Source organism: Musca vetustissima, unplaced genomic scaffold, assembly GCF_032173495.1.
Source record: "Musca vetustissima isolate MV318-11 ecotype Yass unplaced genomic scaffold, APGP_CSIRO_Mvet_v1 utg1735, whole genome shotgun sequence".
Classification (NCBI taxonomy): domain Eukaryota; kingdom Metazoa; phylum Arthropoda; class Insecta; order Diptera; family Muscidae; genus Musca; species Musca vetustissima.
The window spans coordinates 324,768-343,706 of NW_026887582.1; the positions used below are offsets into that span (position 1 = coordinate 324,768).

Genomic DNA, 18,939 nt, shown 5'->3' on the forward strand with positions numbered 1-18,939 from the left:
TATCTTCGCGAATGACCGGTCGGCTGTGATATCATAGTTATATGCAAATGCAATGCAATTGCTCTGGTTGCAATACATAATTTACCCAAAGTTCATCAGTTGCGGCAGTTCAGAGTTATGTTTGTGGTATTAATTATGACTAAAAAATCCGAATTACAAATAAATATTAATAAAACCAAACAAATAAAAAACTTATTTTAATGCAGAGGATATTGATTTATATTTAGTTTTTAATATTTTCATTCATAGAAAATTATTGTCAGGTAGGTTGATTTGAATCTTTATAGTTTTTGTTTAAATAAATCTGTATACATCAAATCATCTTATTTATCCCAGTATATTTTAATGAGTTTTTACATAAGATTAGATAAAGTCTTAATGATTGGTTATTAAAGTATAAAACATTTGAAATTTGATGATTTATGAGAATTTCTAAGATTTTTTTAAATGTTTTTGAGTCATTGTAAGCAAATATATAATTATCCACAAGCCTTGCTATACAAAGAAATGCAATCGATTCAAAATACGAAAAACGTCAAATGTTCATCGATTTCTATGACCAATTTTTCATTTTGCTCAAAAATTATGTGGATGTTCGTGTAAGTTATATAAATTACTAGCATATACCCGCTATTTCGTTACCGAATGTGGGAAGTAATTAAAACCCAATACCAAACATTATTAACACTTTTAGAACCATTTAGTACCTATGTCCTATAAAAAATTATTTTTTGTCATTTTTACCCTTTGTACTCGTGCAAAATTTCCAAATTTCAAATATAGCTTCACCCAAATCCAAATTAAGTACCAGTTAGTAAACATTAATATAAATTGCCAATAACTTCCAATGGAAATCAAGCAATCCAATGAAAATCTTATTACTCAATTTCAGCATTCCAGCTCTATCGGTTAACTTTTAATCAAAATTGTACCAAATTTAGTGTCATTTAGTAGACATTTCCAAAACTTTCCACATAACCCAATCCCACACCCCAACAGTGATCCTAACTTCACATGTCAAGATTCCAGCTCTATCGGTTTATATAAATCCAAATTTGGTACCAGTTTGTACACATTAGTATGAATTTCCAAAACTTTATACATACCTGAATCCTACACCCCAACAGTGATCGTATCTTTAAATTTCAAGATTCCAGCTCTATCGGTTCACTCTAATCCTTATTTGGTACCATGTGGTACACATTGGTACATTGGTTCACCCAAAATTTAAATTGTACACAATTTAGTACACATTAGTATGAATTTCCAGAACTCCCTACACTCCAACCGTGATCCTATCACCAAATTTTAAGATTCCAGCTCTATCGGTTCACCCAAATCCACATTTGGTACCATTTTGTACACATTAGTATAAATGTCCAAAATATTCTACGTAGCCCAATCCTACATCCCAACAGTAACCCTAAGGCCAAATTTCAGGATTCCAACTGTATTGGTTCACCAAAAATTTAATTTGTACCAAATTTAGTACACATTAGCACGAATTTCCAAAACTTTCTACAAACCAAACCCCATACCCCAACAGTAATTCGAACATCAAATTTTAAGATTCCAGCTCTATCGGTTCACCCATATACATATATGGTATCATTTAGTACACATTAGTACGAATTTCCAAAACGTTCTACATAGCTCAATACAACATACCAACAAAGATCGTAACTCCAAATTACAGAATCCAGCTCTATCAGTTCACACAAAATTCAAATTGTACCAAATTTAGTACAATTTAGTACCCATTCAATACAAATTTCCAAAACTTCGTAGCATTGGTTCACCCAAAATGTAAATTTCCGAAATTTCATAAATAACTCAATTCTACTCCAACAATGATCCTAACTCCAAATCTAAAGATTCCACCTCTATCGGTTCACCCAAATCCAAATTTCGTACCATATAGTACACATTAGTACGAATTTTCAAAATTCTCTACATACCATAATCCTACACCCCAACAGTGATCCAGACTCCAAATTGCATTTTTGCAGCTCTATCGGTTCACCCAAATCTAAATTGTACCAACTATAGTACAAAAATTTAAGAGTTCTAGCTCTACCGTTCTAGTACGAATTTCCTACAATCCAGCTTTATCTGTCACGTTTGGACCAAGAATGACCCTCAACCAACATTTCAAGATTCTATCTTCAGCCGTTTCGTCTGGGCGTTGAATCAGTTAGTCAATCACTTTACTCTTTTATTAGTATAGATTATTTAATGCTTATATATATTTTTAATTTGTCTATTTTTTTCATTTCAGGTTTTTATGCTCGAATTTCCGTATGATGACAATCGAAAACGATATACAAATTATTTGAAAATATGGCACGTCCGCCGATAACGATCAATATATATTTTGGAATTATCCTTATCTCTCAATCATAAAATTCCTCAAGGAAGGATTACAATAGAATATTGTCCAAATAAGTGGGCTAAGTTGTAAGGAAAATTATTTCTTAATATTTATATTTAATATATTTTTTAAATGTATGTATATATTTTTTACAAAGAATATTGAATAAAAAATAAAGAATAATGAATTTACTAAAAATACTATTTGTTTTTATTTACGGATACAACAAATATGGTAAGTATACATGCCCCTACGCATGCGACATAATTTGTGTGATGACGTCACAATTTTTCATTCACCTGGTTGTATGCATTTTTTGCGCAAATTTCACAAAAATACCAGGCGCCCAGAAGAAAATAGAAAGTAGCCCGCCAAAAAAATTTAAAAAATTGCATCTGGCAATGGCGTACAATGAAATTACAAAATTTGTAGCATACTGTAGCATACGCGGGTTGGGTGTTGCCAGACCAAAATTTTTCGAATTTTTATTTTCTGGCAGGCGACTTGTTACTTCATTCTGGGCGCCTGGTATTTTTGTGAAATTTGCTCAAAATTGCACCAAATTTTTGGATTTTTTTAAATTCATTGGGAGCCATTATTGTGACATTGTTACTAAAAAACTAATATTGTGAACCACCACTAAGAGATTTTTTAGACGTTCATAAATAGACACACATTTTTAGTATTTTTTTTTTAATCTGTTTATTTGTTGTATTTCAATAAACGGAGAAGGTGCATAAAAAAATAACTCAACTACATACACTATTTACTTAATATTACTTAATACAGTATTTTTCGGTTAATTGAACCTACGGTTAATTGGTTTCCACGCTTAATTGAACCACATGATGGGTCAAAAATATTTCATTTCCTAGTAAGCGGGTTCGGATAATTGGTTCCTCGGTTAATTGAACAAAAATTTGTGCAAATTTTGATGTGCAATTAACCGAAAAATACTGTACAATGGTAGTGTAGAGGTTTGATGTTCGGAACAACATTTTTGGACTCATATCAGGAAGTAGATTTCAAAAAATTCAACATAACTGATTTGGTGCTATAAAATACTCTAAGACTGCTTATTTAACATTTAAAGCAATGTTAAAAAAACGGTGATGCTTCCCATTTTCATCGATAATCTTACCTCGGTTCAATGTTTATTGAAATAGCCGCATAAAAAAATATTAAAAAATCCACAGATGTATATTAAAAAAAAAAACAAAAACATTTTTAGGAAGCTTTCAAAAGACTGATTTTCTTAAAAATATTTTTTCGGGAATTACATTTAGACTTTAGATAAAAAAATATTTTTTCGAGTAACACATAAAGTCGTGGGTTTTTAAACATGTTTGTTTTGGGGACCAGATATGGGCGTGGATTTATTAAAAATACCAGCAACCACAAATGTAAGTGGGTCTCAGGGATGTCTTTCCTGACCTGTAATGTATAATAATGAAGTAAAAAATTGGTCATTGGTAGGGAAACGGCAAACAGTTATGACAAAATAACCGCGACATTAAATTATTCATTTTTGATTTTTTCTACTCAGGTAGTTAGGAAATTTAAATCGGTATATATCTATAATAATAAAAGTGTAAGGGATAGCCGCTTTAGTGGGTCGATTATACAGCCATAACATAACAGAGCACGCATTTTTGCAGCAATGGTTAGAGGGGAATCTGCAGTTTTATTACACAAAGACATTATATATTTATTACACCTATAAAGGTGATTTTTTAGCTATTATCTTTTTGGCAACACTGTTTTTAACAGTTTACATACATCTCGTGTTTTGTTTTTCTGTCATACATCTTCAGTTTGGTCAATAATTTAACGATGAATCGTCATACAAACGATCAACGCTTTCAAATAGTTGAATTTCATAACTAAAATGCGTGCTTTGTTAAGAAAGTTCATTGCGCGTTTCTTCAATTTTATGGCTGTATTATCGATCCAATGAAGCGGCTACGTTTTACTCCATTTCATGTAGATATATACCGATTTCAATTTCCTTTACGACCATACAATTTGGCGAACGGAGCGCCATATATTGATGCCGTAACTCGAAATTTCATAAATGTAGAATTTAATGTCCTGGTTTTTGTCTCATATGAAAGGTAGGAAGTCTGACTATTTCGTGATCTATTCAAAATTTAAGAAATGTGAAATGTTTTATTTAAAAAGTTATGTAGGAGGATAAATTTGTATTTTATTGCCTTAGAAAAGTTTTCAAAATACAATTTGCCGATTCTATATAGAGATTTATAGAGCTAGTTACAGGCCATTTCGGAAACAAATATTTTGCTGTCACCGATCATTCCTTTCAATAGATAGCGTTCATGTAGGGTCTTGTATGGTGATGGGCCACGTCTTACAGACAAAAATAGATGGCGCGGACGATGGATTTATAAAAATTGCATACCTAATTTAATTTTGCTATAACTTTTTCGTATTGCAGATATTAAAATAAAAGTGGTGTCGTGTATATATATATATATAAAGGCCATGCCATTTTACCTTCCCGCAATCAACAACAAAAATAAAATAAAAAATATTTTTTTTTATATTTTTATACAGCCTTATTCTGGATATTCGCTGGGAGATATCTCGCACATACAAAAATTTTCGCTTTCACATTCTCGCCTTATTCTGAATGAATAGGGAGACCAAGGTATATTTAATAAGGTAGCCGCATCGGCCCAGCTGTTGGACAAATAAATGTCAAAAATGTTGTTGTAATGTTGAACCAAAAAATTGAAAAACAAAATTATGAATGAAAATCTCCGAATTTCGAAGAGCTTTTGTGGCAATGCTTTTATTAACATTTTCTACAAGAATTTGTGTAAAAAAATCTTGTGAATCTGTTTGTTTTGGCAAAATATTTTTGACATATCAAAATACAACAACCGATGTTTGTTGTAGAAATTCGCCGATGCGGCTACCTTGTATATCTACCTTGAGGGAGACGCAAAAAATGCGAGATGCGGATTCGAGTTTTCGAAAATGGTGGTTGAAAAAAAGATTCGTGTTGCCATATTATAATTTAAGTTGTAATGTGTGTTGCCCCATTGTAATTTAATTGTGTACTATTTTTCAATATTTTGTTTATTGATTATTTTATTAAAAATTTTTACTTGTTATTGTGGTTTAAACTTTATAACAATATAAATGTGAAATATCAAGAATCCGCTTTATAAATGCTTTGTAATTAAAAGAAAATTAATTAAAGTTTGAAAATATGGCAACCTACAATATGACATGTGAAACAGCTTTTCATTGTTTTGATGCATTTTGGTACAACAACTACAATAGATTACAAATAAAAGAACATTTTTTTATGATGGGTAAAACACAGGCACATAATTGTGTGCCTTTTTATTTAATTTCGATATTTTATCTCTCCAAATTCTTAAAGTGGCCTGTTATGCTCCTACTCCTTTATTTCTTCCTTCAAATAATGCAAACGATAATTTTGAAAAAAAAAATATTTTTTGTTTTTTTTTCATAATTTTTATTTAAGTTTTTCACTGTTAAGCGGCTCATTAGGCAAATTTGGTTTTTCTATAATTTTTTTCTTGAGATACAGATCCTCACCCAAAATGTATGTTTTTCGCCTCCAAAATGCATCAAACTCGACTTAAATATTCATTATTACCTTTATACATTCCTTGGCAATATTTGGTTCAGCATGCATCATTATCAATAGGATTTCCAAAGGCATTTTATTTGCTGTTTTCCAGATAAATATTTGCTTACTATCATTTATAATATTCTAAATCGTCATAGAATAAGTATTGTGTTAATATTTTTCATAAAAATATTTATTACTTATGTTTTTGTAGTCAACTCACTTTGAATTTATTAGCGAAAAAATTCGCACAAAATTTCATCTCATTCTCCTACTCCCTGTAATCCAGAATACCTAATTTTTCCCCAAAGCGGATTTTTTCGCTTTCGAACTTCATTCAGAATAAGGCGAAAGCGAGAATGCGAAAAAATTCACACAAAAATGTTGTTCAGAATAAGACGAAGGGGAAGAGCGAGTAAATTCACGTGGAATTGACATCCAGAATAAGGCTGATAGTTTCATTTAGGAAAAGAAAAACAATTTATTATTTCGTTTCTTGTTTTTAATTCATCGTTGCATTTACTTTCAGTTATTAAAGACTTATACAAAAATATTTGTTTATACAAAAAAATACACTAACCTCTAATTTCCATACCATACCATCACCACCACTAAATATAGTATTAGTTAGTACCAAAACCCTTTGCACCGTTACCCAAATCCAAATCGTTCCAAATATAGTGAAATTTCTATTCTATTTACTATTTGTACACATAAATTATAAATTCCAAATCTCAGGATTCAACCAAATCCAAATTGTTCCAAATTTAGTATCATTTAGTACTTTTCATACTTATAAGTAAGAATTTCTAAAACTGCATCAATCCTACACTCTAACAGTAATCTTATTTCCACCAAAGTCCAGCTTGTACCAAATTTAGTACTTTTCGTACCATAATTATATCAGATTTGATACCATTCTGTACTTTTTGTACCCATATTCCAAACCTATCTCAATATTCCAAACCTACTTTCAAATATTAATCGTAAATCCAAATTTAAGAATTCCAGCTCTGCTTGTTCACCAAATTGTACCAGAAATAAAAAGAAACAATAAAAAATGGATTGGACTGATCTATATAAACTGATAATCCAACAGTAGTGTGGTTTTATGTATGAGTTAATTGTTCAGCCTTATTCTGGATGTCAATTCCACGTGAATTTACTCGCTCTTTTCCTTCGTCTTATTCTGAACAACATTTTTGTGTGAATTTTTTCGCATTCTCGCTTTCGCCTTATTCTGAATGAAGTTCGAAAGCGAAAAAATCCGCTTTGGGGAAAAATTAGGTATTCTGGATTACAGGGAGTAGGAAATTTTGTGCGAAATTTTTCGCTAATAAATTTAAGGGGAGTTGACTACAAAGACATAAGTAATTACTATTTTTATGAAAAATATTTACACAATACTTATTGTATGACGATTTAGAATATTATAAATGATAGTAAGCACACTTTTAACTGGAAAACAACCAATAAAATGCCATTGGAAATCCTATTGATAACGATGCCTGCTGATCCAAGGAATATATGAAGGTAATACGGAATATTTAAGTCGAGTTTGATGCAGTTTGGAGGCGAAATACAGACATTTTGGGTGAGAGTCTGTCTCTCAAAAAAAAAAAAAAATTAAAAATGATGGAAAAACCAAATTTGCCTGATGAGCCGCTTAACAGTGAAAAACTTAAAAAAAATTATGAAAGAACAAAAAATATTTTTTTTAAATTATCGTAATCATAACATAACATGTCACTTTAAGAATCTGGGGAAATAAATATCGAAATTAAATAAAAAGGCACACAATTATGTAGTGAAATAATAAATTGAATTAATTAATTCAATCGCAGATTTCTTTCCATTATTCGTTGTGTTTTTGTCATCATAAAAATGTTCTTTTATTTATAATCTTGTTGTAGTTGTTGCACCAAATTGCATCAAAACAATGAACAGCTGTTTCACATGCCATATTGTAGGTTGCCATATTTTCAAACTTTAATTTATTTTCTTTTAATTACAAAGCATTTATACAGCGGATTCTTGATATTTCACATTTGTATTGCTATATAGTGTAAATAACAATAAAAAGTAACAATTTTTAATAACAAAAATCAATAAATAATATATTGAAAAATGTTACACAATTAAATTACAATGGGGCAACACACATTGCAACTTAAATTACAATATGGCCACACACATTGCAACTTAATTTACGATATGGCAACACGAATCTTTTTTTCAACCACCATTTTCGAAAACTCGAATCTGCATCTCGCATTTTTTGCATCTCCCCATTCATTCAGAATAAGGCGAGAATGTGAAAGCGAAAATTTTTTACATGCGAGATATCTCCCTAGCAAATATCCAGAATATACAGAACTAATAAAATATATTTCTTTGCTGGTTCTGGGTAAGTATGACTGATCTGATATATAGCTCGTGGCAACCTCATCCAACAGGATTGTTTAGTTTTTCACCATTGCAATGGAATTACCATAAAACCACGCAGTAGTTGGGGAGCTGCTTCAGCACGATCTCCAGTTCGTATCAATGGCGCTGTAGACTATGTCATTATTCATCACTCTGACAACCCAAGTGGATGTAATTCGGAAACTTCCTGTCAGCGACTAATAAAAAATATACAGAGTGACCACAAAAGTCGTCGTAACTTCAGCGACATTGGTTACAATTTCATTATTGCCGGAGATGGTAATGTGTATGAGGGTCGAGGATGGGGATACCAAGGATCGCATGCCCCAAAGTACAATCGCAACAGCATCGGCATTGTTTTTCTGGGCAACTTTGAGAGTAAGACAAATTATTAAAGATCTATTGGAAACCAAAATATCAAACTAATCTTGATTAACCCTTAGGCAGTAAACCATCGGAACAAATGTTGCAGAATGCAAAAGACTTGATAGCTCAGGCAGTTAGTGGAGGCTATTTAAAGACTAATTATACTCTATTAGGACATCGCCAAACCAAAGCAACATCATGTCCCGGCACGGCTCTATACAATGAAATAAAAACTTGGCCTCATTGGAGAAATATTTAATTTGCGGAGATAAAATTAGTTGACCACAAGATTAACACGTCAAGTATATAATATACATAACACATAATTTATATCTTCAACAATCTGATAAATAAATACTCAATTATATAATTTTGAACTTTTCACTAGTTTTTTATATGTATGTGTGCATGGCATAATTATAGAAGGTAGTCTCATTTGAGAAATTAATAATGGCAAAGGTAAAAAATATTTGTTATACATTTTTAAAAAATATTTAATTCTGTTTGATGATCGTTCGGCTGAAGGTCAATGAAAAAACGTTTGTTTTTTATTTATTTTTCCAATATTTCGATTGTCATCGACAATCATCTTCAGGGATATTTATATTAATGTAGAGGAAAAGCGTCTACATTACTTTGACTGTGACGTTAAAGTAATGTAGACGCTTTTCCTTTACACTAATATAAATATACCTGAAGATGATTGTCGATGGCAATCGAAATATTGGAAAAATAAATAAAAAACAAAGTTAAACAAAATCAAACGTTTTTTCATTGACCTTCAACCGAACGATCATCAAACAGAATTTTAAAAAATAGTTCAGTGTATTAAAAATATTAAATCATCAAATTAAGAATATTAATCATTCCTCTGACTATTAGGTCAAAAGTTATATAACTGGTATCAAACGCTATATGGTGATTTATAAAACTCCAGGCGAAAAATATAAAACTCCAGAATGATTTTTATTTTTGAGGGAAAATATAAAAATCCCTAAATGAGTTTTTTTCGGAAAAAAACAACAATAATTTTTAACAGTTAAAAATCAACGTTTATATTTTCCTTTAAAAAATAAATAATTAAAATTGATTTTTTATTTAGGCCACAAAATAACTGTTATTTTTTAACTGATTTGTAATATCAAATCATATAACCGTTACGATTCTTGGACTTGATCCATTAAAGTACTAATTAAATATTTCGATCGAACTGAAAGTATGTCATATGTATATTCAATCTCATGGTATAATAATAGAAGGTAACAGCAAGTGTTGTTGTACAACAAACGATATAACAACCACATGGAAATTTCTTTTTGTAAGTTATACTAGCGTCAACGTCATTTGAAGGAAAAAGGTAAACAAACAAATAAATTATCTTTATTTTGAAAATGAAATATTTTCGAATCCTCAAAATAAAATTTGAAAAACATGAATGAAAATCTATCAAATTAATATTTCTATCGCTTCCACATCATTCCTATAATTAAGTCATTGCCATTTTTATGTGTAACACATATGAAACAGCAGAAAATTGCGAGTTATTCCATGGAGAAAGATTTGCTTCCTTAAACTTTCCTAACGATTGAGTAAATTGAATAAGGGAGCACATTTAATAAAGAACAATTTCAAATTGTTGCGTTCCCATTTTTCCTGTTGGTTGATTTTTAAAAACATAATTTGTCAAATTCATATTGACACTAGTATTACGTTGGAATCAAATCAGCTGGGATTTGCTGTTACCTTTTATAATTGTACCATGATTCAATCTATACCTATCAGCGTGAAACAAAAATCAGCGTAAACCAAAAAAAATATAAAAATGTTAAATTAAAAACAAAAAAACAATTATAAAAAAATTATGAGACATGAGAGAAAAAGTTGTCAAAAGTGCCCCCTGCCTGTTATTTTGATTAGTTCAATATACCTTCCCCACTTTTCTACATACAAGATTCTACAAATTTTGTTGAAATTTGTTGTTTAACATTAAAATGTTACATAGATAGATTGTCTGGTCATTATGAAAATAAAGTTGACATATATTTGGCAATAAGCCCTTAGAAGCTATATACTTGCTAAATTGTCCCAAATTAAATATCTATAAATATATTCCATACTTACCGCCGATTTCAGTGTCGATTAAACCGTTGACAACTTTAATAGCATCCCCAACCAAATGGAATAAAAAAACTGAAATTTCAATTTGTTAATTCACCGTTTTATTAATAAAAATTAAACCATTTTTTTCATCTTTTCAAAATATATGCATGGACATTTATTCCAGATGGTACTTTTTGCAATTATAACAGGAAAAAGAACAATTGGGAACCAGGAAGTCTACAAATTCTACACAATATAATGTTGTCGTATTCTTGAGGTTTTAATACCCATCCGGATTTCATTTAAAAAAGAATTACCTAACATTTAGATAGATTGGGTTGAAAAATGTATCCTAACAAAACAAATTAAAACAGAATGCCAACGACGGACGGTTAAGGTCCCACACCCTGCCGTTACTCTTGAAATCCAATGCCGCAGTCAATCGTTGTAGTCCCCCGCTGCCGCAAAATCTTGGAGTCCCACGCCGCAGTCAAACCTTAGTCCCACGCTGCCGTCAGCTCTTTGAATCCCTCGCCGCAGTCAATCCTTGGTGTCCCACGCCGCAGTCAATCCATGGTGTCCCACGCCGCAGTCAATTCTTGGTGTCCCACGCCGCAGTCAATTCTTGGTGTCCCACGCCGCAGTCAATTCTTGGTGTCCCACGCTGCCGTCAATATTTGGTATCCCACGCTGCCGTCAATACTTGGTATCCCACGCTGCCGTCCATTCTTTGTATCCCACGCCGCAGTCAATTCTTGGAGTCCCACGCTGCCGTCAATCCTTGGAGTCCCACGCCGCAGTCAATCCTTGGAGTCCCACGCTGCCGTCAATCCTTGGAGTCCCACGCCGCAGTCAATCCTTGGAGTTCCACGCCGCAGTCAATCCTTGGAGTCCCACGCCGCAGTCAATCCTTGGAGTCCCACGCCGCAGTCAATCCTTGGAGTCCCACGCCGCAGTCAATACTTGGTATCCCACGCTGCCGTCAATCCTTGGAGTCCCTCGCCGCAGTCAATCCTTGGAGTCCCACGCTGCCGTCAATTCTTGGTATCCCACGCCGCAGTCAATTCTTGGTATCCCACGCTGCCGTCAATTCTTGTTACACCATGCTACTTTGATGTTTGCTGCAGACAAAGTGATACTCTTCCCAGTTTATAATAACGACACCTATTGACGCTGAACGAATCATGTACGCTAATCTGCCTTTGAAAATACGAAGAATGTTCCACTCATGACAGACAAACCATGGAATACTCTTAAAAGTTCATATAGATCTGGACCAACCAAACATCGAATTTGTTTGCCACAACGCCAGTGCTAATGTTGCTAATGTTACGACATTCAACGACTGTCCCTCGGCAAAAACAGAATGTTAAGGATATGTATAGTAAGTGTAGCGCCAAGAAATTCCATATAATTTAGATTGTGTTCTATTTTATCGTTCACCAGAATATGCAAGAATTTTCCATGATGATTTCACGGACGGAAGATTTGACGCAACAAATGTTAATAGGTCTGGATTTTATGTGTAATCATAATTAACTGTGACGACAAACGCCTTGCTCTTACAATCGAAGAATTCTGTATCCATACACTTAGGACACTACTCAACAGAAATAGGAAGGAAGTTGGTCTTATAAAGTTGCTAAGCTTTGTGGTGTTGTTGAGCACCATCAGACATTGTTCGGATGTTGTTGAAATTTGATAATTGTTTCTAAAGCTCTTTGGTGATGATGATTGATGATGGTAGGTTTTAAAAAATTCGGCTGTATTTGATGTGTACTTTGTACTGGCTATTAATGCCAAATAAATTTTTCGATTAAAAGCAGCTTCGATGAAAATTTGTTGAAATATTACGCCCTTGCTGACATTGAAGATGAATGGGGGTGTGTAGTATTTAAGTCAGTTACGATGGTCGATGATGTTCGACATAATTCAAAAAACCCCTCTGGTTGTACAAGATTCACCCAATGGCTTTGACAAACTGATGATTTCGTAAAATATTTGCGATCAACGACAAATGCAAACGTGTTCACTTCTGCATAAGACACTGGAAGTTTGATCAAATATTGGACTTGGCCGACTGGTGTGTGTTGTTGTTATGGTGTACAAAATGAAAAATCGATTTTCAATGTTTGCATTGAAGTGTAGGCATTGCTAAATTCGCAAATGAAGTGTCACAGGCGATCTGTAACATAGACATTGATGAAAGCTGCTTGCACGCTCATTGATCTTGCCGTTGTCCGTTGGATAATTCTTGTTCAAGGGGGTAGGTGAAGTGTTGAAGTACATTATTGAAGGGGCATGAAATCAGTTGTTTTTATTACTTTATCCCGAACTGGAAATTCTAATGTCACTCATCTTCGCTCATTTTATTTATTATTGCTATTGGACTTTTTCTCCCTCGCTTTCAGTCTCGGCATTCAAAATCAGTAGTATATCTCTCCCTCTCATAAGTAAAGGCATTTATCGGATAACATTATTTCCAAATACACGAAGCTGCAGTTGATTAATTCTGTCGCTCTATCTCAATACTCAAGGGGCATTTTCGCATCACTTTCTCATGTGGGTGGATTGTTTACAAGTACAGATGTCCAGTTAATATTACAAAATTTCAATATATAACACATTTAACATAACAATTATGTATAACAAAGTTTACAAAAGGATCTTATATTAGAAAACATTAAATTAAACAATAAACTTTGTTTTTTTCCTAATCTATTGGAATTCTTTAGAACGTTTGATATTTGATCAAATGACTTATTGTTTTAAAAATGTTATTTTTCTTCGCTATATGATGGAGATACTTTTTTGGATTTCTCATTTTTTTCTTCGTTTTTATACAAGATTGTGAGAGGTTGTTTTCATACATTTCTTTTCAAACATACAGTAAATTTTCTTTTGAATATAGTGTTTCTGTCTTATTCGACTAGTGGGACAAATGTCTATATATAAGTACAAATAATGCTAATCTTCGAAAACTTATTTACAATAACAACGAATAACAATTTCACGCAGAAAAGGAAACATAGAAAGTTATGAAACAATAAGCAGGAAAGTAGAGGTACAGGTGCCGTGTTTCTTGGATTCCCTTTAAGAAACATATGGAGTAAAGTAGATTTTAGCGGTTTGTAGGGCCTGCGAGTTGTTGTATCGTATGGATTCCCTTTAACGATATTTTGTAGTGTAGAATTTAGCGGGAAAAGAAAAAACATATTCAAGAAAGTTCCCAGAGAACAGAATAGAAAACAACGCAACATGGATTCCTGTAAATGGTATAATTAGCGATGAAGTAATGCAATAAATACAAAAACCTGTTGAATGCATAGCTGTCTAGAGTCAACAATGGCATTAGTCGCTCAAGCAGCACACAAGAGTTTATGGTCTCCCAATAAATTGTGTCAATATCGCAAAGAGAAATCGTTTCTGCCATTTGTATTGCCATCATCGTTGTGTCGTTACCATCTTCAGAATAATTTCATGTTATGTACAGGCACCGATCAACTGTATCATAAAGCTAAAATATTTTTTTTTTTCAAAAATGCAAAAAATAAAAGGAACAAAACACAAGAACTAGCTGCACAGTGTATCTCCGTAGCGATATGAATAAAACAAATCAAGGGCCAGTATTCCTATATTCCCATTAACGTCTTTTCTGTCCTCTTAAGTGATTATGCACAGGCACCGATCAACTGTGACATAATTTGAAACGCTAAAAACATAAAATAGAAACGAAAACAAGAGACGAAATATTCAGTTGCTGTTGCCTCGCTTCCACCGAGCAATTGGTTGTGAGCCACACTTCTCATTCAGTCAACCCTCTCTCAGTAAAAGTCTAATTTATGCACAGGTACCGATCAACTGCGACATAAAATCTAAAAAATATATATATACCACAATATAAAGAAAAGGAGAACGAAGACAAAAAAGAGCAGAGAACGAAGTCGCGCCATGTCGTTACATATCATCTTGTATTTCACCAAAATATGCAAACAGGCACCGATCAACTGTTGCATATATCTACAAAATGTATAGAAAAAGCGAAGAAACAAAAAGAAAGAGAAAATAAAAAAGACAGAAAGTGGTGCATCCGCCGCTCTTCTTGAACCTTAGTCCGGACAATTGACTTTCCCATTGTGGTTAGGACACTCGAAGATTCCACAAGCATTATGCACAGGCACCGATCAACTGTGACATAAAAATGCTACGAAAAATTATAAAAGAATAACAGAAAAATGGAAGGAAGGGAAAGGAACACAGCAGCAGCATAGCAAGAGGTTGTGAATCACGTATTATACCAAAACTCCGAAAGCACATTTTCGCATCGAAACTCAATGTTGGCTCCATTTCTGGTGTGTGGCTTTCTATTTTTCCATTTCTAAACATATGTATGTATGTTTTTCTAGACAATGTGTTCATAAATTTTATGCTTACATGGACAACGGATGTTTGAGACGATCACATGGGAAGTGATCAGAGGAGGATTAATTTAAATGTTTGCGATTCCCTTAGCATTTTAAGTTTGGATTTTGGACAATCTATAAAATGACATGGTTAGTTTTGACGACTCCTTGAATCCATTATCATTAACAGTGTCGTAATGTTGCATTATTTCGAGCCACACCATGAACTACCAGAAATTTGTATTGGTATCAATTTTTGGGATCTGATATTTTTTACATATGCGATTCCCTTAGCATCTTTAAGCTTCGCTTGGATGTGCTGTAAAGAATTAATTAGTAATGATTTGGTCGTGCAAAGCTTACATTTAAGGCGCATATCTTTCGTCAAGATTCGATACTTGTTTGTTTTCAGTATAACATCAGCAGTGACATATTTGAAGAACGGCGTTGTTATTACACAGCTAGTCAAAATATATTAGCGATTCCCTTAGCTATATTTTTTCGGGGTACCAAGTCACTTCGCAATTGCTGATTAAAGTAGTGTATGTGCAACAATAAAGACACAATGTCATATACAATATGAATGCAACTCAAAGCTGTGGAACTCATTTCGGTGCCCAAGAGTAGGCGCTCTGCTAAAGAGAAAGCAACAATTTAATTTACGTGCACAACAATGTATCTCTGATCGGCGTGAGTGCAATCATTGATGATTTTTGTGGTGTGTTAAGTTTACAAAACTTTCATCACTTCGGGCTTTGTTATCATCATCGTTAGCATATCTCAACATTTTAGCGATTCCCTTAGCTTTCTGGTTATTTTTTCCCATGTGATGAACGAACATCTCTGTAAGCAAATGGATTACATGCTTCATGGTAAGTGTATAAGAGTAAAATTTACCAGACCAACGAGTAAAATCGCTGTATATGCCACAGTTACAAACGGGACATATTTTGGTGGTTCTGTATTGTCTCTTGCGGATATAATTTCGTGCTGCTGGTTCTATATAAACGTGTAGAAGAAACAAAGTGATAAAGCAAAACAACGAAGGGTAAATTAAGTTGCTGGTCCCTTAGTCTCGGGTTAGTTCTGTCGGGAGTCATTCACAGGGACTGATCAATTGTGTCGTAACGCTAAAATGTATACAAGAAACATTTTCATTTTTACATAATCTTAGATCTAGGCTTGCCTGTGTTTTCCAAATGAAAACTTTTGACAACTAATTTGTTCCTCCAAGTGTATTTGACGACTTCAAAACCTCATGCCGATTACACAAATGAAACCCGTTTTATGTTATACACAGGTACCGTTCAACTGTGACATAACGCTAAAAAAAATCTTTCCAAAAAAAACTTTCGTTCTCATGTTTAAAATCAATACTCTTGCCTGTACATGTTTGTTTAGAAAGCATAGTCGATATCTCCCCACACAGAATCTTCCACGCTTATCACATACTCCAGTTATGCACAGGCACCGTTCAACTGTGTCATAACGCTAAAATTTCTTCAAAAACACATTCGATTTGTTATGTGTAGAATATAAATCTTGCCTGATAATTGACGCGAGCTATTGCATACCAAAAACCAATTTGAAATTTGTGTGACATCTTTCCATCAGGAGCATCATCGTTGAGTCATTTTTCACATGCGAACATTTGTGTATATTGTCTGGAAAAATCAGATTATTGTACATAAAGTGCCACAAATTCTCTTACGCTGTATAGATGCGGCTAAAATGGTAAAATAGCCATCTTGCATGTTGTGTTCACATCTATGTTTTTATATGAAGTATAGCCGCTCTATATAGATAAAAAATATGCCAAGTAGGTAGTACATCGAAAATGTTTTTCTTCCACTTATTTCGACAGGGCCAATATCCTGATCTTTTTTAATTTTGTCAATATTTTCTGTAAGAATCATATTATTCGAAAAGGAAATTCGTTTCTTCCTTACTTTGTGTAGAACAATAGACTGTCCAACTAAAAACCGAGAATTCATAAGTTAAAACATTGCAGGACAGGAACAAAATGAATCTGGAAAAATCGCATTAGTTGTAAACGATATGTAGCGAGCGTTCTTACGATAAAATTTTCTGGTTTTAATTTGCTTTGGTTGCAACAGTGAATGTCGAGTTATTCAGAGAAGTGATGAATATAGCCTGTAAACGTTTCGTTAGAAGATATATAATTGTATATATTCCTTACTGGGTGTGGCGTAGTGAGTTTAGACATCATATCGATTCGAGAATGCCAATAAGGACAGTCACATATTATTTTGTTAAATTGCGCTCAGGCACGGCTCAACTGAGTCACAATGCTAAAAATCATAAAATTCTACATATAGGATTAAGTTAAATAAAGCATACCGGTAATATGCTCGCTTATTCCACAATTTGCTTTCTGCGTATAGTTGTCGTCAAAGCGCTACTGTCTCATATATCTTAATATTCGTTTCAGCTCTACTTATATTTCTGATCGGCAGACGTAATAAATTTTTTGTAAGTCATTGCTAAAATGCAAAGAAACCACTTATGATTGGATGTTTCAAAAAAGATTCGCCTGCCTGCACATTGTTGCAAATTTCAGCCACAAGTTAACTAAAGAAAATCAAATACTGGTATTATTTTGTAATAAAAACCGATGTCACCTCGAATATAAAGAGCGCATGTTTCCTTCAACAGGATTTCATGAAACCTTCTATGGTTTGTATGTTTCGCATTTGGTTGTACTTTGCAAAGGGATATGTAGGGATGGGGTTCTAAACGTAGTTGGTTGCAGATATTCTCGGAACATTCTTCGTCGTAGTTTTTGTTTGTAAAATCATAACTTTATAGTCCTAAAATTACAAGTTATTTGAAAAATAATACTTCATTCTGCTTACGATTTTAGCCATAGAAAAAAGCAAATGAAACTGGACTAAACAACAGTTCGGTTGGTGGCTTCTTGAATGTTGCCCATTTTCGCTGGATATTATAATCGGCGGCAACAATTGATGTAGTTGCATATTCCCGTCATGAATAATTACATTTCCTAAAATAATATATTATTGGATATGAAGATTTCAATATACTGCTTACGAAGAGTCTGATCTATGACCACAAAACGTTGAATTGAACAAACACAAATAGAACCTCCACATTAACACATTTCTCTCTCTGCCTTTCTGACTGATCACATAAATTTTAAAATTCAACAGCAAAATAACCTTGCACCGGATGCGATGATTAACACCAATTATTTACTGAAAAGTCGGGAAAAATGTTTTCATTTATAGAAATAGATTTCATAAATACCCATTTTTCCCATTTATAAAATCCTTCTGCTTATTTGGTAAATACAAGTGACACACGGCCGGGAAAAACGTTGTTCCGGACACCAACTCAAAATCATTTTGTTGAGGCCAGAGACTGTTGTTTCCCACTCCTTGGCGGCAGCAGCAGCATGCATTTCTGTTTACTGCTCTCGCTCGCTGGTCGTTCGTTAACATTCATATTTCAATATTCCACTACATTATGAGATTTATAAGTACGAGTAGAAAAACACCATTGTGTAGAATTTGGACTTTTCGGGGCCATGGATGCCAACAATGCAATGTTGTGTATTCCTAAAAAGATGAATTTTCTTCGTGGTTCAACTCACTCTGCTCTAGTCT

The 18,939-nt window shown here is 33.3% G+C and overlaps 3 protein-coding genes and 1 long non-coding RNA gene across 4 annotated transcripts in view; 3 read left to right on the forward strand and 1 right to left on the reverse strand.

Annotated features, from left to right (window-relative positions):
* LOC133335168 (uncharacterized) overlaps window positions 1-18,939 on the reverse strand; it is a 400,201-nt gene that overhangs the window by 275,781 nt on the left and 105,481 nt on the right. The window lies entirely within an intron of this gene.
* LOC133335151 (laminin subunit alpha) overlaps window positions 1-18,939 on the forward strand; it is a 607,777-nt gene that overhangs the window by 175,352 nt on the left and 413,486 nt on the right. The gene's annotated exons all lie outside the window — the stretch shown is intronic.
* On the forward strand, window positions 3,736-9,048 carry LOC133335173 (peptidoglycan-recognition protein SB1). Its single transcript, XM_061543477.1, has 3 exons — window positions 3,736-3,774; window positions 8,453-8,801; window positions 8,867-9,048. Exons 1-3 carry the CDS (start codon window positions 3,736-3,738, stop codon window positions 9,046-9,048), a joined length of 570 nt encoding a protein of 189 aa, XP_061399461.1.
* LOC133335155 (uncharacterized) lies at window positions 14,689-15,114 on the forward strand. Its single transcript, XR_009754513.1, has 2 exons — window positions 14,689-14,739; window positions 15,067-15,114. It is a non-coding gene; the product is annotated as an uncharacterized LOC133335155 (long non-coding RNA).